Source organism: Anolis sagrei, chromosome 5 (genome assembly GCF_037176765.1).
Source record: "Anolis sagrei isolate rAnoSag1 chromosome 5, rAnoSag1.mat, whole genome shotgun sequence".
In the NCBI taxonomy this organism is placed as follows: domain Eukaryota; kingdom Metazoa; phylum Chordata; class Lepidosauria; order Squamata; family Dactyloidae; genus Anolis; species Anolis sagrei.
The window spans coordinates 87,973,903-87,995,761 of NC_090025.1; the positions used below are offsets into that span (position 1 = coordinate 87,973,903).

At 42.0% G+C, this 21,859-nt stretch overlaps 1 protein-coding gene across 5 annotated transcripts in view; it reads left to right on the forward strand.

The window, feature by feature from the left end:
- CD36 (CD36 molecule (CD36 blood group)) overlaps nucleotides 1–21,859 on the forward strand; it is a 95,776-nt gene that overhangs the window by 20,019 nt on the left and 53,898 nt on the right. For 3 of the 5 annotated variants that reach the window (XM_067468850.1, XM_067468851.1, XM_067468849.1), the window contains exon 2: nucleotides 11,334–11,584. In XM_067468850.1, coding sequence (XP_067324951.1) covers nucleotides 11,465–11,584 — 120 coding nt within the window. In that variant the 5' untranslated portion in view covers nucleotides 11,334–11,464. Of the gene's footprint in view, nucleotides 1–10,925; nucleotides 11,152–11,333; nucleotides 11,585–21,859 lie in introns of those variants that run through there. The other 2 variants (XM_067468847.1, XM_067468848.1) reach the window with 2 other exon arrangements.

The window sequence follows — 21,859 nt, forward strand, 5'->3', positions numbered from 1 at the left end:
ATATTTTGTAAAACTGTAAATAGCTGTTTGGACTACAAATTCAATCAGTGCTAACCAGAATATCAAGTGGTGAGGGATGATGAGGGCTACAATCTAATAACTGTAGCTCTGCATGATTGCAACTTCAATTACAGGAGGAGATTGATATTTTTATATTGCCTATTTGTTTGTTTAAGATTTATTAGCCACATCATAGCAAATGCCTTGCAGGATGCTACACAATAAAAACAGAATCATAGAATCATAGAATCAAAGAGTTGGAAGAGACCTCATGGGCCATCCAGTCCAATCCCCTGCCAAGAAGCAGGAATATTGCATTCAAATCACCCCTGACAGATGGCCATCCAGCCTCTGTTTAAATAAAATCCCTATACAATGGAACCTTGATTTAAGAGCATTCCAACTTAAGAGCATTTTGAGTGAAGTGCCATCACTCAGCCTGGGTTTTGCTTTGACAAACGAGCAACATTTAAACCAGAGGGAGTACTAGTGCCAGAGTACAGGGCTTTAGGGCAGTGGTTCTCAACCTGTGCGTCCCAGATGATTTGGCCTTCAACTCCCAGAAATCCTAACAATCCTGGCTAGAATTTCTGGGAGTTGTGGGCCAAAACACATGGGAACCCACAAGTTGAGAACCACTGCTTTAGGGCTTCAAGAAAACAGCCTCAGTGCCTCCATGCCTCGTGCTCTTGTTCACTTTGGGAGATTGCTGTCCGCTTTGCTCTTGTCCTCTTTGAGGAACTTTGGGTTTGTTGACTGAGTAGGTGAGAGAGAGAGCAAAGGGGGGAAGCTGGAATTATAGTATGAAGAAAATGATGCTTCTGCCTCTTCACTTTGTGCTTCCTTGACACAGCTTTGTGCTTCTATCATTTTAGAATCAGGTTGGAGGCATAGAGAGGACACTTCTCTAGACATTTTCCAGGTTCTCTAGAGCGATTCTGTGGAATTCAAAGCTCTTTGTATATAAATGAAACTGCACTCAACAAATTCATATGTAAACGAACTTGCAGTATTTGAAATCCCAAAGTGTTGTGAAAGAGTTATGCTTTGACTTTTCTTTACTTTTGGAGCTTCTGCACAAAACTCCAAGCATTCTGTCCAGTAAAACAAAGTGATTCTCCTGCAACACTTTGGAACATGCAAACAGGAGATAATATTGCAGTAAAATATTTGTTCTTTTCCTGCAGTAGGAAGAAAATTACAATTATTATTCATCTTTACATGGAAGGACAAACTAATGGAGAATTTACATGTATATGTGACACTATTGGAAAGAGCCATTCTAAAATACTCCGGTCATACCTCAAGGCTAAGGTTTCAAAACATAGAGATGGAAATAGATCAAAGATGGAAATGAAATCTATTGCAGTCAAATTTCCCTATAAAAATGCATTTCATTTTGTTTTACCCCACTCCTACCCTCCACCCTTTCCCCTTGGACATATTCTTTGTACAGTAAACTACAGAAATTTGAAATATCAGTCTTAATCTCATTTTTTCCATCTCAATACATTCTCTAATTCCTAACTGGATCCCACATACTCTTAATTATTATAACATTTTCTATTTTATTTATATCGCTCAATTTACAATTTGTTATTTCCACATTTAACAGCTTAACTATACCAATTTATGTTTCCAACCCCTTACTAAAACAATTTGAGCACACATTATTAATTTGTCAACCAACCTTTCCTTTTGCACATTATAAACTCCTGGTATCCTTGCATGTAATGCATTTCTATTGGCTATTATTATTATTTGAAGATTTGACATTTGATTATTTTTTCCATCAATCATTCTCCAGTATGCCTGAACTCTATCACAATCCCATATCATGTGATTAAAAACACCTCTTTGTTTATAATCATGCAAACACCTGTCTTTTACCCCTGTAAAAAATGAGAAGGTTCTGCAAATATGCATTTCATGACTCTTACATCAGGCCCAGGCCCATAGCCAGGATTTTGATTCGGGGGTGCTGAGTTTGATCGGGGGTGCTGAGTTTGACTGGGGTTAGGGGGATACCCCTTAAATGGGTGTCCTCCTTCCTCCAGAATCGGGTACAGCGTGTGGTGAGTGGAGGGATGGTTTCCAAGAGATCTCAGCTAACTTGCAGGGTCCCACAGGGAGCTATTCTCTCTCCTCTATTATTTAATATCTATATGCGACGGCTTGCCCAACTGGTGCGGAGCTTTGGGCTTGAGTGCCACCAGTACGCTGATGACACTCAGCTCATTCTGAGGATGGAGGGCCGGCTGGACCCTGTACCCGAAAATTTCCATCAGTGCCTTGAGGCCATTACTGGATGGTTGCATGCCAGCAGGTTGAGGGTGAGCCCAGCGAAGACGGAGATCCTTTGACTGGGCCGTCCAGGTGGGAGGGAGATCCAGCTGCCTACCCTGGATGGCAAGACACTACGTCCGTCATCTTCTGTAAAAAGTCTTGGTGTCTTATTGGACCCTCTGCTCAAAATGGAGGCCTAGGTCTCTGCTGTGAGCAGATCTGCATTTTTCCATCTGCGTTAGGCTAGGCGACTGTCTCCCTACCTATCTAGGAACGATCTGGCTACGGTGATCCAGGCAACGGTCTTCTCGAGGCTTGACTACTGTAACGTCCTCTACATTGCCCTTCCTTTGTCAGTGATCCGGAAACTGAAGCTGGTGCAAAATGCGGCGGCTCGTCTTCTCGCCGGGGTGCCGGCGAGGTGCCGTATCACCCCAATTCTACAACAGCTGCACTGGCTACCGATTGAGTACCGGATTACTTTCAAGTTGCTGGTATTAACCTTTAAGGCCTTATATGGTCTGGGGCCGGCATACCTGAGGGCCCGCTTATCCCCCTACCAACCCCAGAGAATACTTCGGTCTGAAGACCAAAATTTGCTTGAAGTCCCCAACATCCGGACTTATCATCTGTCCTCTACTAGGCAGAGAGCCTTCTCGATTGTAGCCCCTTATTTATGGAATGCCTTGCCAGTTGAAACCTGAACTATCCGAGACCTACTTGCTTTTCGGAAAGCCTGTAAAACCTTTCTCTTCCGACAAGCTTTTGATGGGTGAACAACCCGGGCTATGTCTGTCCTTGCTGCCTATTGTTATTGTTGTGGTTATTTTTACAACTACAACATATCATGCTTTGGAAATTTGGGATACACATGGAGTAGGAACAGCCAGTGTCATCACATGGTATCCTCCACATGTTTACACTAAACTGAAAACTTTTATGTTCCGATATAAGGTCTGGGAGACATTCATTAAAAACAACAACCTTGAGATTGTTCTATCCAAAAATGTGCAAACATTTGCAATTTTGGGTCAACTTGCACAAAAATGAAGTGATGTTAAACTCTCATATCTATATCTTATTCAGTTAAGCTATACTGACAAATATTCAAAGGTGTATCTGCACTGTAGAAATGATGTTGTTTGATGCTACGTTAATTGGCATGGCTCAATGCTATGGAAGTATGGGAACAACAGCAACAACAATAGCTATTTGTCACCTGCCTCTTCTCACAGCTCAAGGCTTGGTACAACATAATTATAACACATAGATAAAATAAAGAACCATAAAATGCAGGGTGTTTCAAAAAGATGGACTTGATTTGAAATTGCTATATCTCTGCAACCACAAAGTGCCCATGAATGAAACTCTTACAACTTGAAAGACTGGGGCACTGAGTTTCAAATGACTACTGCTAGATGCCTCTTCCAGTGCAAAAACAGCCCTTAGCCCAGCGCTTCTCAACCTTTCTAATATCGTGACCCATTACTACAGTTCCTCATGTTGTGGTGACCCCCAACCATAAAATTCTTTTTATTGCAACTTCATAACTGTAATTTTTCTACTGTTAGGAATCGTAATGTAAATATCTGACCTGCAGGATATATTTTCATTCACTGGACAAAATTTGACACAAATACCTGATACGTCCAAATTTGAATCCTGATGGGGTTGGGGGCGGGCAGGATTGATTTAGTAATTAGGGAGTTGTAATTGCTGGGATTTATAGTTCACCTACAGCCAGAGAGCACTGTGGACTCAAACAATGATGGATCTGGATCAAACTTGGCACAAACACCCAATATGCCCAAATGTGAGCACTGGTGGAGTTTGAGGAAAATAGACTTCACATTTGGGAGTTATAGTTGCTGGGATTTATAGTTCACCTACAATCAAAGAGCATTTTGAACCCCACCAATGATAGCATTGGTCTAAATTTTCCACACAGGATCCCCAAGACCAACAGAAAATACTGTATTTTCTGATGGTCTTTGGCGACCCCTCTGACACCCTCCTGCGACCCCCTAGGGGTCCCGACCCACAGGTTGAGAAACACTGCCTTAGCCTCAGTCATTCACAAGCTGGTGACCCTGTCACTTAAGGCTTAATGAGATATTCTCCATTTACAGTTATTTTTTAGATTAGTGTATGGCTCAAAATGGTTAGTAAAACATGACATCCTGTACATGTAGTAAAGTTAATGAGTTGGGAACCAATCAGAGATCACTATGTGTAATTGTATAGAATTGTATATAAGGAAGTCATGTATAGTGTATATTTCTCCTTGTGCTGTGATGTTGTTTGTCAAAGGCTATATGTAATTAAAGAACCTGTCTGCTAAGACAAGATATAACTGTATGCTGTGATAAGTTTGTAATATCATCTAGACTGGGGAAAAGACAATGGTAAAACTGACAATGGCCGGGCATGTGCTCAAGTGTCTGTAAAAGGTTCCAGAGTGACTGCAGGCTGTGGGAGCAGTTGACTGAAAATACTGTGCAGAAAGAAGCTACTGGAAAGCGCTGAAGTTGTGCAACTGATCTGCTGCTGAATTGTAAAGTTAATCTCAATAGCTTTTGATTTCCCTACATTATCCTTTAAAAGACCACTGTTTAGATACCCTACTTCTGTTCATACCCAGTATTTTAAATTTTTAATCTACTACATCTGGCCCTACCCACAGTGTTTTAAATCTTTTGTGTGTTATTGCTTATGTTATGTTATTTATGATATTGTGTTGATGCTTTTGAACTGTGGTGCTGGAGGAAAGTTCTGAGAGTGCCTTGGACAGTGAAAAGATCCAACCAGTCCATACTTCAAGAAATAAAGCCAGACTGCTCATTGGAGGGAAGAATAGTAGAGGCCAAGATGAAGTACTTTGGCCACATCATGAGAAGATAGGAAAGTTTAGAAAAGACAATGATGCTGGGGACAATTGAAGGAAAAAGGAAGAGGGGGCGACCAAGGGCAAGATGGATGGATGGTATCCTTGAAGTGACTGGATTGACCTTGAAAGAGCTGGGGGTGGTGACGACCGACAGGGAGCTCTGGCATGGACTGTTCCATGAGGTCACAAAGAGTCGGAAATGAATGAATGAATGAACAACAAGAATTGTGTTTTATTTGCTTGCTTACTTTGTTGTTTTTACTGATATATTTTGTTGGGCTTGGCCTCATGTAAGCCGCCCCGAGTCCCCTTGGGGAGATGGTGGCGGGGTATAAATAAAGTATTATTATTATTATTATTATTATTATTATTCAGTTCTTGTGGGTTTTTTCGGGCTATATGGCCATGTTCTAGAGGCATTTCTCCTGACGTTTCGCCTGCATCTATGGCAAGCATCCTCAGAGGTGAGGTCTGAGGATCTGGTCTGACCTCACCTCTGAGGATGCTTGCCATAGATGCAGGCGAAACGTCAGGAGAAATGCCTCTAGAACATGGCCATATAGCCCGAAAAAACCCACAAGAACTGAGTGATTCCAGCCATGAAAGCCTTCGACAATACATTATTATTATTATTATTATTATTATTATTATTATTTCCTTAATCATGAGAATTTTTGTAAAGCAGAATGCTACTGTGTTCCCATGAATTCAAAGCACAATGGTTGATCTTGTATTTTTCTAATCTGGGATAACAGATCTGGACTAGAGCAGCTTTGTCATACACTATCTATCTGTCTATCTATGAACAGGGGGGAAATCAGCAGTATTTCTTTTAGGACTAAATGACACATTCCAGGAATTTGCCCTTAATTTTGAAATAATGGCAAAGTTACTCTTGGCTGCAATGGAGCTAGATTGCAAAAATCTTACCCTTTGCCTTACAGGAGCAATGAAATATGTTGTGGGTGAGAATGTGGTGACAATAATCAGAAAGCTTCTCTTTGAATCTTGAATTCTAAAATCTGGTTGGTAGAATACTTTTAACTTTTCATCCTCCTTTTACAGGTTGTGATGCAGACATCTGGGTGGTAACCTAAGCTTTCCTATAAGCAACTTTCTATAGTAAATAATTCTTGTCAGTGACCTTAAAAATAAAACATTGCATTCTCTGTCAACCTGGGTGTGTGTTCCCAGAAGCTGAAGTCTTAATTAAGGAAAGGCTTTGTTTAATTCCCATATACCCATACCGATGCTCAGAGTTTGGAAGGTTATGTTGGCAATCGGTTCTAATGATGATAAGATATGATTGCTGACACAGGTCCAGCTTTGTTTGTTTTAAATCAACGCTTTTACTTTCCTCTTTCTGTAGAGTAACTGAAATCATTTCGGTTCCTCTTTGAAGAAGTACACATATGAATCGTATGATCCATTGGCTTGTTGTATAAAGCATCCTCTCAGTCTTTCCATTAGTAGCAGCCAATAGTGAAAGGACCAAGGCAGAGACATCCCCAGCTCATCCCTTGTTTGGGCATCAGCCAGCACGTCAATGACTTAAATCAAGAAATAGTTTTCTAAGATCTACAGAGACACTCGCTGGAACACCTCAGCAAGCGAGGGTCCAAAATTTATTTATTTTATTTATTTACAGCTTTTATATTCCGCCCTTCTCACCCCGCAGGGGACTCAGGGCGGATTACAGTGTACACATATATGGCAAATATTCAATGCCAATTTTGACATGCAAACATATACAGACATAGACAGAGGCGATTTAACTTTTTCTGGCCACCAGGGGAGCTGTCGCTTTCATCGTCCATCTGCGATGCTGATGAAGCACTGCCGCATTCCCCGCATGCTTCCCCGCTGGAATGCTTTGCTGGAGTCTTCTTTATGGCCTCATAAATCAGTTCATTTAGCCTCCCCACACTTTAAGGTGGTACCTTATTTTCCTACTTGACAGATGCAACAGTCTTTTGGGTTGCAAAGGTTGACAACATGCTACACACAATTGGTTGGAAACCCACTCCAACCCGGGCTGGCTTCGAACTCATGACCTTTTTTTGGTCAGGGTGATCTTAATGCAGCTGACACTCAGCCTGCTGCGCCACAATCCTGATGCTAGGCTCAAACCCAGAGCCTCAATCAATGGCTAATACCCAATGAGAGACTCCCCCCTGGGCACACAGAAAACTGGGCGACTTGGAAGGCACTGAACAGACTGCGCTCTGGCACCACAAGATGCAGAGGCAACCTTCAGAAATGGGGCTTCAAAGTGGAATCCACAACATGTGAGTGTGGAGAAGAGCAAGCTACAGACCACCTGCTGCAATGCACCCTGAGCCTTGCAGCACAATGGAGGACCTTCTTGCGACAACACCAGAGGCACTCCAAGTGGCCAGATACTGGTCAAAGGACATCTAATCAATTACCAAGCTTGCAAACTCTGTGTCTTTTGTATGTTTGTTTGTTTGTTCTGTCAAAATTGTAATACAACTGTTCGGTTGCCAGACACGATAAATAAAAAAGTCTTTCCATTTCATTGCCACTGCATTAGTCACAGCAGAAGTATATCAGACAGCACTGGAACTATGTGCTGTTTGTCTTTCACTATTTTGTGAAGCCACACACCCCCATGTCTTTTAAAAAGCCACAATTATACTGTAAAGAACCCAAGGTTGGCTCTTTTTAAAATTACAGCGTGTGTGGAAAACAGAGGGAAAGGAAATAACACTAGCTAGTTATTTATAACTAGTCACTTCTAGGCTCTTATCTGGCGCCTGCAAGTGTTGAGTGCCAATATTCTACCAGTACAGTATGACTCCAATACATGTCTGTTTGGCAGCTGATGAAGCTGACAGCAACATCCAATGGAATGTGTGGACAATAGATAACCAATGCGCAATGTAGTACAAACAGAACTCCATTTCTATGACAAATGGCCTGTATTATGACTTGAATTGTCATTCAATCTGATGTCTTATATTATACTAGCGGTCCCCTGACACGTGTTGCTGTGGTCCAGTCTGGTGATATGGAAAATAAAGTGATTAGAAAGTGCTGGTTTCTAATATATGTAATGAATTTATGCTTGCGGGTAAACAGTATTTCTTGATGTTTCTTTGACAGTGTTGATGTAAAAATTGTCTGGTTTGCCTACTCTGGAATATGCAACATATAATTGTCCATCTTTAGGAGGCCCTTTCAAATCTATAATACTTTATCTGTGTGTGAATCATATCTATCTATCTATATCTATGGCTGGATGGCTCTCTGTCAGGAGGGCTTTGATTACGTTTTCTTGCTCTAGTGAAGGTAGTTGGACTGGATGGCCTTAAGTATTTTCTGTTGGTCATGGGGGTTCTGTGTGGGAAGTTTGCCCCAGTTCTGTCATTTGTGGGGTTCATTCAGAATAGTCTTTGATTGTAGGTGAACTATAAATCCCAGTAACTACAACTCCCAAATGCCAAGGTCTATTTCCTCCAAATTCCATCTGTGTTCATATTTGGTCATATGGAATATTCATACCAAGTTTGGTCCAGATCCATCATTGTTTGAGTCCACAGTGCTCTCTGGATGTAAATCAACTACAACTCTCAAACTCAAGGTCAATGCCCACCAAACGCTGCTAGTATTTTCTGTTGGTCATGGGAGGCCTTTGTCCCAAGTTTGGTTCAATTCCATCGTTGGTGGAGTTCAGAATGCTCTTTGATTATAGGTGAACTATAAATCCCAGCAACTACAACTCCCAAATGACAAAATCATATTTTTTTGAGTGATGGTCACTCCTTGTGTAGTGAGATGTTTTGTTGCCAAATTTGGTGTCGTTCATTGGTTCTTTTGTTTTTAAGGTACTCATTATGCACATAACATTTTTACATATATAGATTAACTCAGTGGTTCTCAACCTGGGGTCCCCAGATGTTTTTGGCCCAGAACTCCCAGAAATCCCAGCCAGTTTACCAGCTGTTAGGATTTCTGGGAGTTGAAGGCTAAAAACATCTGGGGACCCCAGGTTGAGAACCACTGTATTAACTGATCCTGTTAATTTGCTCTGTTTCCATGATTTTTCCTATTCCTTAATACATTGTCATCTACCTTACTAAACCATTTTATCCTTTAACTAGTTCACATAGTGGTTTTCCTCCCCCTCTCCAAAATTAGTCTGCTGTTATTGTTGTTGCTAGCTTTGTTATGTTGTTTTATGCTGTTTTTATGCTGTTTTAATTATTATTGCTTTATTTTAATTGTATTCTGCCTGGGCTTGGACCCCATGTAATCCGCCCCAAGTCATTTCGGGGAGATGGAGGCAGGGTAGAAAAATAAAGTTCTTCTTCTTCCTCCCCTCCTCCTCCTCCTCCTCTTCCTCTTTCTTCATGCTGCTCTGTCTTACAGCTCACACACTGAGCTGTAAGCAAACATTGAGTGATCATGTAAAGTGGTATAAATGCATGTGTGCCATACACACTCATAATGATCGCTGCGGGATAGCCAACACTCCAGAGGACAGGAGCAGGATTCAAAATGATCTTGACAGATTAGAGAGATGGGCCAAAACTAACAAAATGAAGTTCAACATGGACAAATGCAAGATACTCCACTTAGGCAGAAAAAAATGAAATGCAAAGATACAGAATGGGGGACGCCTGGCTTGAGAGCAGTACGTGTGAAAAAGATCTTGGAGTCCTCGTGGACAACAAGTTAAACATGAGCCAACAATGTGATGTGGCGGCAAAAAAGCCAATGGGATTTTGGCCTGCATCAAGAGGAGCATAGTGTCTAGATCTAGGGAAGTAATGCTACCCCTCTATTCCGCTTTGGTTAGACCACACGTGGAATATTGTGTCCATTTCTGGGCACCACAATTCAAGAGAGATAACGACAAGCTGGACTAAAATGATCAAGGGTCTGGAGAACAAGCCCTATGGGGAGTGGCTTAAGGAGCTGGGCATGTTTAGCCTGAAGAAGAGAAGGCTGAGAGGAGATATGATAGCCATGTATAAATATGTGAGAGGAAGCCACAGGGAGGAGGGAGCAAGCTTGTTTTCTGCTTCCTTGGAGACTAGGACGTGGAACAATGGCTTCAAACTACAAGAGAGGAGATTCCATCTGAACATTAGGAAGAACTTCCTGACTGTGAGAGCCGTTCAGCAGTGGAACTCTCTGCCCCAGAATGTGGTGGAGGCTCCTTCTTTGGAAGCTTTTAAACAGATGCTGGATGACCATCTGTCAGGGGTGATTTGAATGCAATATTCCTGCTTCTTGGCAGGGGGTTGGACTGGATGGCCCATGAGGTCTCTTCCAACTCTTTGATTCTATGATTCTTCTTCTTCTTCTTCTTCTTCTTCTTCTTCTTCTTCTTCTTCGTGCTGCTCTGTTGAGTGAAATGGACTCACACACTGAGCTGTAAGCCAAGCGTTGAGTGATCATGTAAAGTGGTATAAATGCACGTGTGCCATACACACTCATAATGATCGCTTTTTAATCTGTTGCTTATCATTCAAAATGTGCACTGGGTTCATTGGGAAGAAGGAGATGGCTTAGTACTAAATAGTTGTGGGTTAGCCTTTGATGTTCCTGACTCCACAGGAGTATTTACTTTGGGATTATGCAATAGGATTAAAATACTCTGGTTTTTGCATTTTACCAGCTTCATGCACAACAGAGAGAGAAAAAGAGAGAGAGGGAGAAGACGGGAGAGGAAGAAAGAATGCTTAATTTGGTCATTTAATATATGCACACCAAACCCTGAGTTTGGTGTATATATATGTGGCGGGAAGGGGGGGGGCTTTGATATCCGTTGGGAGTTTGGGTCCAGAACCCCCAGTAGATATCAAAATTCATATATGCTCAAGTCCTGTTGTGTACAATGCTGTAGTAAAACAGCATCTCTTATATAAAATGGAGAACTGTTCAAATGAGCATAGGGGAGAGTCTGAGGATCTATGAAATGGTGAGAAATTACAGCAGAAAAAAATAAGGTTTGTTTTTTGAGCAACTACTGCCCAAATATTTTTGAGCAGTGGTTGATTAAATCTGTGGATGCAGATGCTATGGATATGAAGGGATGACTAGATGCATGTTTATGTGAGTGCTACATGATCTCCCATTTTATTGCTCATGCTGTACTTCGTACTTTGTTCTCTTTTGAAAATGTGTTTAGGTCTCTGCTATATTAGACCCGCCAGTTGCCGAGTGTGCCGTGTGTGTGTGGCAGGACCAAACAGCTGCAAGACGTGCCCGAGGCAAAAGAGAGACTAAGCCTTTCTGTGACCAACACCTTTAAAAAGAAGAATGGGCTGTAGCCAAAATTGTGGCCTGCTGAGTGGAGCGATCATCGGGGCAGTGCTGGCCATCCTTGGAGGTGCCCTAATCCCAGTAGGAAACTATTTTGTTGAGAAGACAGTAAAAAAGGTAATGCAATCTAAATTATCTTGTGATATTTCAATGAGCATCATCTAGCACAGAATCTGGAAATTTTGCTCGTTTATGTTATAACTCCTGGAATCCCCCAACCGGCACTGGAATTTAGCATTGGAATTTAGTCCTACATAGTAACTTTTCCAGGCTGTACCTGGATGTGTGCTCGTAATGTAACCTCCAACCTTCTTGTGAGCATGAACATATTTTTACTAATGTAAGATTGGGCATTTCCAGTTCAGGCACAATACATTTTTTAAAAAAGAGGTACATTTGAATGACTTCCAATTAGATATAAACGTAATTATGAAATTGCATGGAGGCAAATAAATTGATTGCAGAGGTAATGTTAGAGGGACAGTATTGGGCATGATGTGGGATCCCTAATGTCATCCAATGTTACTTTTCCATATGTTGTCAGGCCATAAATACTAAAATAAATTGACTTTTTTCCAACTTAAAATCTTTGAATTTGGATGAGAGGGAGAGAATGGCAGTTGACTTGCACATTTCCAACTTCTGGGTCAATTTATAGTAGACTCTGAGGAAGTAGATGAGGAAAAGCACTTTTTAATCTTGTCAGGAGTCGCTCCTGTTGAGAGAATTGGCCGTCTGCAAGGACGTTGCCCAGGGGACCCCCGGATGATTTGATGTTTGTATCATCCTTGTGGGAGGCTTCTCTCATGTCCCCGCATGAGGAGCTGGAGCTGATAGAGGGAACTCATCTGCCTCTCCCCGGATTCAAACCTGCGACCTGTTAGTCTTCAATCCTGCCGGCACAGGGCTTTAACCCAATGCGCCACCGGGGGCTAAGCACTGCATAGGGATCAATTACACTAGGGGTTCACTTAAGGTAAAGGTTTCCCCTGACATTAAGTCCAGTCGTGTCCGACTCTGGGGTGTGGTGCTCACCTCCATTTCTAAGCCGAAGAGCCAGCATTGTCCGTAGACACCTCCAAGGTCATGTGGCCAGCATGGCTGCATGGAGCGCCGTTACCTTCCCGCTGGGATCTACTCACATTCGCATGTTTTCGAACTGCTAGGTTGGCAGAAGCTGGAGCTGACAGCGGAAGCTCACGCCACTCCCCGGATTCGAACCTGCAATGTTTTGGTCAACAAGCCCGGCAGCTCAGCAGTTTAACCGACTGCGCCACCGGGGGCTCCAGTGTAAGGGGTTCACTTACACTGTAGAATTATTGTAGTTTGACACGACTAACTTCCAGGACTCAGTGCTGTGGAAACTGGAGTTTTGTGAGGCACCAGCATCCTTTGGTAGGCAATATTTAAAACATTATAAAACTACAACTGTAATGAGTTCATAGCATTGAGCCATGGTAATTCAAATGGTGTTAAACTGCACTTTTTCTACAGTGTAGATGCAGCCTAGAATTTCCACATTCTAGCCTCTCAAATGTAAACTCCTTTGTATTTTATGCATCTTATTATTATTTGCATTTTAATGATGCAAATGTATAATATTTAACAACCACAATAATTTCTACCAGTGTTTCAACCTTGATTTCATATTTTCAGTAATTAACTCTTCTGAAAGAACTAATACATAGTAAGGCTTAAAATGATAAGCTTGGAACAGAGAGTCCAAACCTTTTGTTTGGTCAGCACAGAGGAAAATGCAAAATAAACTACCATATATAGTCGTGTATAAGTTGATCTCATGCAGTTCCACAGTCAGAAAAAATGGGGGGGGGGGGGAGGGGGGTTGAAAAAAAAAAAGTGAATCATGAGAAGTAGTTCCATAACACAAAATAATTTAAATAGTATGATTCATTCTATATTTTATATAGACTTAATTAAATCAATTTTCTCATCTTCATGGGGGGCTTCAAATCTCGCCCATGACTTAGGTTTTGCCTACCAGTTGTGGGTGGGCCAACCTGGTTGCTTCCACTATATCAGCTATTGCTGCAAGCTAGGTAATTTTCGACGGTAAGCAAACATTATTTTGAGCCCTCCCCCCCCCCACCAATCACTGATATATATTTTCTGTTCGCCGTGGGAGTTCTGTGTGCCATATTTGGTTCAATTCCATAATTGGTGGAGTTCAAAATGCTCTTTGATTGTAGGTGAACTATACATCCCAGTAACTAAAACTCGCATATGTCAAGGTCTATTTTCCCCCAAGAGCGCCTCAAGAGCGCCCCTGGGCAAAATCAACTATATTGCAAATGCTTACTTTGCGTAATGGGTTCAGCTGCCCCTGGCTTCAAGTAATGACTGTGAATAAATTGTCAAAATTTGCTTGAGATAGTGCTTGCAGTTCTGGAGGGACTTGTTTAATGTTTGTTTCTCATAGACTTAGCATGGGGATTTGGTTAACCATTTAAAATTCATGGGTAAAACAGGAGTTTTTTCAACCTGAAAAATTTGGGGGGGGGGGTTGAACCCCTAACCCCCCCCCCCTTCCCCTTGGCTAGAGCCATTCTCATATATAAGTTAAGAGCATGTTAAGAGGTCAAAATTATGGATTTTGATATATTGAGGATTATAGAATCAAAGAGTTGGAAGAGACCTAATGGCCCATCTAGTCCAAACCTCTGCCAAGAAGCAGGAAAATCACATTCAAAGCACCCCCAACAGTTGGCCATCCATCTCTGCTTAAAAGCCTCCAAAGAAGGAACCTCCACCACACTATGGGACAGAGAGTTCCACAGCTGAACAGCTCTCACATTCAGGAAGTTCTTCCTAATGTTCAGGTGGAATCTCCTTTCCTGTAGTTTGAATCCATTGTTCTGTGTCCTAATCTCCAGGGCAGCAGAAAAGTAGCTTCTAAAGAGAGGAGAAACTCGATCAACCAACTTGATTGCCACCACCGTTTTTTTCAGAGTTATTCAAAATGGCCCAAAGTGGTACCGTGGTGGAGAGAATTGATGGATCGGTGCATCTTTTAGGTTAGGACAGACTAAAATTTCACTTTTTGCCACTCTATTCAGAGAATAGTTAAGGGACAATCATTCTGGGGGGATGTCAATCTTTTTGATGAAAATGTTTGGATTTATACATGGTATATACAGTTAAGAAGAACTTGTGAAACAACACTTCATTTTCTTGTACATTGCAGCACACATGGCTATCTTACTTTTTATTCCTACCTCTAGTATTTCTGGTTTTCTCTTCTCTTCTTCTTTCCCTCTTGATTTTCCTAGGGCCTTTCCCACCCACACATTGCACGTGTACCCGCACCTTCCTTTCTTCCTTGTTTTACCTAGCTGCTTGACTGTGTTCCTCTCCTTTGCCTCTTGTACTCTATCACTTTCACCTCCTACTCTTCACTTGCCTCCCTTGCACCTTCCATTACTTTATATCTACCTTGCTTGCTTGTTCACCCTGACACTTTCACTCTCCTTTATGTCTTTTCCGCTCTCTTACCACACCACAGGCATGATTTTAACATAATGTTTATACTCCTGTATAAGCCTCAAAAATTGATCCAAAACACCTGGGTCAACTTTTTCACAGATCAATGCAAGTACTGTAACCTACTTTTTACATATAAAGGGTGTCCCAAAAATGTATACACGCTTTAAAATCTGATAGCTTAATTGATGTATTGTGGGTGGCACTTGGCACAATGTGTAGAGGAGGCACACTTTTCAACAAAGATTGCGTGGAGTGACGAGGCTACATGAGAATTAAATCGTTCAATTAACCACCACAATTCCATCTACTGGAGACTTGATAACCCACATGTTACGGTGAAACATCCTGTTAATTTACCAGGAAAGAAGTGACAAGTGGAGTGCTGCAAGGTTCCGTCCTGGGCCCGGTCCCGTTCAACATCTTTATTAATGACTTAGATCAGTGGTTCTCAACCTGGGGTCCCCAGATGTTTTTTGCCTACAACTCCCAGAAATCCCAGTCAGTTTACCGGCTGTTAGGAGTTCTGGGAGTTGAAGGCCAAAAACATCTGGGGACCCCAGGTTGAGAACCACTGATTTAGATGAAGGGTTAGAAGGCATGATCATCAAGTTTGCCGATGACACCAAATTGGGAGGGATAGCCAATACTCCAGAAGACAGGAGCAGAATTCAAAACGATCTTGACAGATTAGAGAGATGGGCCAAAACTAACAAAATGAAGTTCAACAGGGACAAATGCAAGATACTCCACTTAGGCAGAAAATTATGAAATGCAAAGATACAGAATGGGGGACGCCTGGCTCGAGAGCAGTACATGTGAAAAAGATATTGGAGTCCTCGTGCACAACAAGTTAAACATGAGCCAACAATGTCATGTGGTGGCCAAAAAAGCCAATGGGATTTTGGCCTGCATCAATAGGAGCATAGTGTCTAGATCTAAGGAAGTCATGCTACCCTTCTATTCTGCTTTGGTTAGACCACACCTGGAATGTTGTGTCCAATTCTGGGCACCACAATTGAAGAGAGATATTGACAAGCTGGAATGTGTCCAGAGGAGGGCGACTAAAATGATCAAGGGTCTGGAGAACAAGCCCTATGAAGAGCGAGTTAAAGAGCTGGGCATCTTTAGCCTGAAGAAGAGAAGACTGAGAGGAGATATGATAGCCATGTATAAATATGTGAGAGGAAGTCACAGGAAGGAGGGAGTAAGCTTGTTTTATGTTTCCCTGGAGACCAGGATGCGGAACAATGGCTTCAAACTACAAGAGAGGAGATTCTATTTGAACATGAGGAAGAACTTCCTGACTGTGAGAGCCGTTCAGCAGTGGAACTCTCTGCCCCGGAGTGTGGTGGAGGCTCCTTCTTTGGAAGCTTTTAAACAGAGGCTGGATGGCCATCTGTCAGGGGTGATTTGAATGCAATATTCCTGCTTCTTGGCAGGGGGTTGGACTGGATGGCCCATGAGGTCTCTTCCAACTCTATGATTCTATGATTGTAGGAGTTACAGTGTGGTATGACTTATCATCAAGATGATTAATTGGATCATTCTTTTTTGATGCTACTGTGACTGAATTTACTTGAATTTGCTGTGACAGTCTGTCATGCCAAGCATTAGAGAAGCTCCTGAAGATGAGGAGTTATATTTTCAGCAAGATGGGGCACCCCCACACTACGATCACAATGTTAGACCCTATCTTGATGAGATCTTGCCAAACAAGGCAAAATCTATGCTATGAAACCTGCAACAACCACTGAATCGAGAGCAGCCATTGAATGGGAATGTACAAAAATACTAAAAACAATATTTAATAATGTTTGTAATTCCATTGATTTGCGTTTTCAACAGTGCCTGGGCCAAAACTGATGACAATTTGAAAACAGGCATTGACGAAATTATTAAATAATGTATGTTGATTCTATTACATTTTTAAATTATGTATTTTAATAAACACCAACTTCATAATTTTCAAGGTGTTTATACAATTTTGGGTCACTATATGTATGAGTGTGTGTGTAAACACACACACACACACACAATCCCTTCTAGTTCTTGAGAAAGAGTAGCAAAAGTCAGGAGTTTATTACATCATGGGAGGGCCTAATACAAGCAGTAACAGTGTCTGTCTACCATGGTGCAGTGTCTATTAAAATCACAGTATAAAAAAACAGGTTAATGTAGCAGACATGGAACTGAGGCAGGGGGGAGACTGATAGGAGAGATCAAAGCACTGGGGAGGGGGGGGGGACTAAAAGGGATGGGAGGGGCACATTACAAGTCTAGTAGCATTTAAACTGTAATTTAATTAAGTAAATAATTTGATTTAATTTAATATAGTAATTAAATTAAATTAAATATTTTAATTAAATAAGTAATTAATTAATGTATTTTAATTTAAGCTGTAATGTAAAAACTACATTCCCAACAGGGTGTTGCCCTGCAGGGTCAACCATCATCTGTCTAATTTAAAGCACTGCAGCACAACACTTAGCAACACTGTAAGTTATTGTAGTGCTAGAGTCTGAAAGCATATTTTTCAGTGCGTTGGATATTTTAGAAGCTATGGTGTATTGATTGATTGATTGATTGATTTACTTTATTTATATACCACTTTTCTCAGCCCTCAGGCAACTCAAAGCGGTGAACAACATTGATACAAAACATCATGAGACAAGTTTAGGGCAATTAAAAACAATTGTAACATAAATCATTAAACATCAGAATAACAATCATTAGCGCCTCAACAGTAAAATCAGAATCCAATCTCATCATCCATTATTCCATTCCTATGGTCAATTACACTTTTTAATCAAATGCTTGTTCGAACAGCCAGGTCTTCACTTTCCTCCGAAACGCCAGCAGGGAGGGGGGCAATCTGATATCTGCAGGCAGGGTGTTCCACAGCCGAGGGGCCACCACTGAAAAGGCCCTGTCTCTCATCCCCACCAAGCGCGCCTGTGATGCAGGCGGGACAGAGAGCAGGGCCTCCCCAGATGATCTTAGTGTTCTAGTCGGTTCATAGGAGGAGATGCGTTCGGAGAGGTAAGTGGGGCCAGAACCGTGTAATGTTATTAGTTCTAAGGTCTCTGTAGAACATGCATTTAAGAAGCAAATGTTCAGTTGTTTCTACATGTCTGGACTCACATGGAGATAATCTCTCCATGATGGGGGTGTTACGATACCTCTCCAATACAGCTGAAGGGAGGGCATAGCATCTTGCTAGAGTAAAAGTCCTTCGGGGTTTGGGCACCTCCAGGTCTGTTAGGCATTCGATGGGGGTGGTGAGGTATCTATTGGCTTCACTAACAATAAAGGCTGGGGGGCAGGATAGGTCTGATTTGTGATCTATGTCCAGGATCTGTTGCTTAATGAGATCCTTGGCTTGGTCCCATCTCATGCTTAGCAATTGTCCTTGGGAGAAACTAGTGTTGCGATCTTTACTGCCACTGCTTTAGTCCATGTGGACTGGAAGTCGTCTCCAGTCACAGGCTGGTGTTAGAGATACCTGTGGGAGCCTGTAGAGCTGCTCTTAGAAAATTTAATTGAACACACTCTAGTGGTGCATAATTTGAAAAGGGGCCAAGCTGGGTTCCATACAGCATTTGAGTGATTGGTTTAACTTTGAAAGGTTTAAGTGCTGCCCAGGCCCATAGCCAGGATTTTGTTTGATTCGGGAGGGGGGGGGGGGTGAGTCTGAGTGAAAGAGGGTCTACCTTAGCAAACCTTTTGTATTGTTACCCCAATACCCCCAAACATATGGGATATATTGAGTATGGTGATCAGATCATGATATGAATAAACATAACAGTTTAAATAATGTACCATTAAGGCTTTCTCGCAGACCACTATGCGAATTTCGGGGGGGGGGGGGCTGAAGCACCCCAAGCCCCCCCCCCCCCCCCCGGCTACATGCCTGGTGCTGCCTGTATAAAGTGGCCTCCTCCCTTCTTCTTCTTCTTGTTGTTGTTGTAACAGCCCCCTCTCCTATCCATGAGTCAAATCAAAATTCACTATTTTAGCCCTCAAATCTGCCCTTAACTTATACATGGGGCCAACTTGTATGCAAGTATATATGGTACTTTCCTTCCCTGCTTCTTGCACTCCAACACTTGCATGTCTCACTCTTTTTGCTTTTATTTCCATTTCCAAACCTTTTGCTTTTATTTCCATTTCCAAACTTCTCATGCTTTGGTGGCTCCCACTTGTTGTACCTTGTGCATCTTCCGTTTCTCCTGCTATCCCTCCATTACCTTTCAGCATGCTTTATCTTTTTTTTTTCTGCACCACACTTCCTTTCCTTAAACATTATCTTTCTAATCCAACTAGCTCCCAGTCATATCTCTGCCTGGATGCCCTTTTAACAGAGGGCAAGCAAGCAATGTTCCTGACTCTACAGCTTTTTTTTTTTTTTTGTCGTGTCAGGAGCGACTTGAGAAACTGCAAGTCGCTTCTGGTGTGAGAGAATTGGCTGTCTGCAAGGACGTTGCCCAGGGGACGCCCAGATGATTTGATGTTTTTATCATCCTTGTGGGAGGCTTCTCTCATGTCCCCGTATGAGGAGCTGGAGCTGATAGAGGGAACTCATCCGCCTCTCCCCAGATTTGAACCTGCGACCTGTCGGTCTTCAGTCCTGCCGGCACATGGGTTTAACCCACTGCACCACCGGGGACTCTACAGCTGCAACACAAGGAACAGAAGGAAAAGGGATAAAACAGGATGTGGTAGCAGCAACAGAAACCAACAAGATTGGATAGAGAGAAATTGAGACTGACAGAAATGCGTCCTTTCTTCATACATCTGCCAATGGGAAAACCCTAGCTTATTGCTGTTGTGTGCATTCAGGTTATTTCTGACTTATGGTGACCCTAAGACAAACCTACCATGAGGTTTCCTTGTCAGGATTTGTTCAGAGCATGGTTGCGGCTGAGAGAGTATGACTTGCCCAATTTACCACATGAATTTTCATGGTTGACTGAGGATTTGAACCTCGGATACTTAGTCCATCACTCAGATCGCTATGCTATGCAAGAAACTAACTAGATTACATGAAATGGAACTGGGTTTTTAATGTTATTCATTTCTTTTAGCTGTACTTTTACTAAAATCCTAATAATGTTATTTGAAGGAATTATGAAAACAGCAAACTTCATTTAACTTTAAATAGTAATCACTGTAGTGAAGCGTTTGCCTTGCTTTTTTTGCATCAATCCAATCCTCTGTTGCTTTCTGTTTCATCTTTTTAAGGAGCTGGGCAAAACTCATTGACATCTACACTTTTCTAGATGTGCGTGCAGAGTTGTAATGTTGACTCAGGGAAATGGAAATCAGCATCTAAAGATGACAGGTCATAAACATCAAAAATATATTGATAATATCGATACCAATCAGAAATATTAATATACAATGTAATAACAATAATATAATAATGAATTTATTACCTGCCTCTCCCTGTGGTTCAGTATGTTTTCATTACTCTGTACATGACACCTCAGCAGAAGACGCTGATAGAATAATAGCATATATGAACCAGGACCCTTCTGGTTTTCTTTAAAAGTCATTAGCTTGTAATGGAAGATATGCATCTTGAATCTCACATCTGAGTGTAGGTATATTTGCAGCTTCCTTATAGATTTATTTATTTATTTATTTATTTAGCAGTTTTGTATACCGGTCTTCTCACCTCCATCGAGGGACTCAGGTCGGTTTCCAACAACAATATTACAAACAATCATTAAAACATCATATTCCAAATTACACTAAAACATTAAAATAGCAAGGTAAAGGTAAAGGTAGTCCCCTGACATTAAGTCCAGTCATGTCTGACTCTGGAGTGTGGTGCTCATCTCCATTTCTAAGCCGAAGAGCCAGCGTTGTCCGTAGACACCTCCAAGGTCATGTGGCCGGCATGACTGCATGGAGCGCAGTTACCTTCCTGCCGGAGCGGTACCTATTGATCTACTCACATTTGCATGTTTTCGAACTGTTAGGTTGGCAGAAGCTAGGACTGACAGCGGAAGCTCACGCCGCTCCCCGGAATCGAACCTGCAGCCTTTCGATCAACAAGCTCAGCAGCTCAGTGCTTTAACCCGCTGCACCACCGGGGGCTCGTAAAATAGCAAAGTATAGTCATAATTACAGTGGTCAGTCATCATCCTAAAATCATTGTTCGTCATCATCCATGGATATCACAGGATCTTGACTCATTCGTCGAATGCCAGTTTCCAGAGCCAAGTTTTCACCTGTTTCCTGAATGTCAAGATAGAAGGGGCAGTTCTAATCTCCAGTGGAAGGGAGTTCCAGAGTCGAAGGGCCACCACCGAAAAGGCCCTGTCCCTCGTCCCCACCAGGCACACTTGTGAGGCCGGTGGGACTGAGAGCAAGGCCCCTCCAGACGATCTTAGCAATCTTGATGGTTCATAGGGGAGAATACGTTCGGACAGGTAAACTGGGCCAGAGTCGTTTAGGGCTTTATAGGTTAACACCAATACTTTGAATTGTGCTCGGAAGCTAACTGGCAGCCAGTGGAGCTGGCGCAACAGAGGAGTAGTATGCTCCCTGTATCCTGCTCCTGTTAGTAATCTGGCTGCCACACGTTGGACTAGTTGAAGCTTCCAGGCAGTCTTCAGAGGCAACCCCACATAAAGAGCGTTGCAGTAATCTAAACGGGATGTAACCAAAGCGTGGACCACTGTGGCCAAGTCAGACTTCCCAAGGTACGGGCGCAGCAAAGATAATATTTAAAAAGTGACTGAAAAATTGTTTACACACAATGAAACTTATTAGAGGGCTTTTAAAAATGCAAACCCTATAGAACACTTCATATTATTCTGATTATTTTTGTCCCTTGGCTAAGATTCAACATTGAGTAATATAGAACTTTGTTCAGTCACTGAT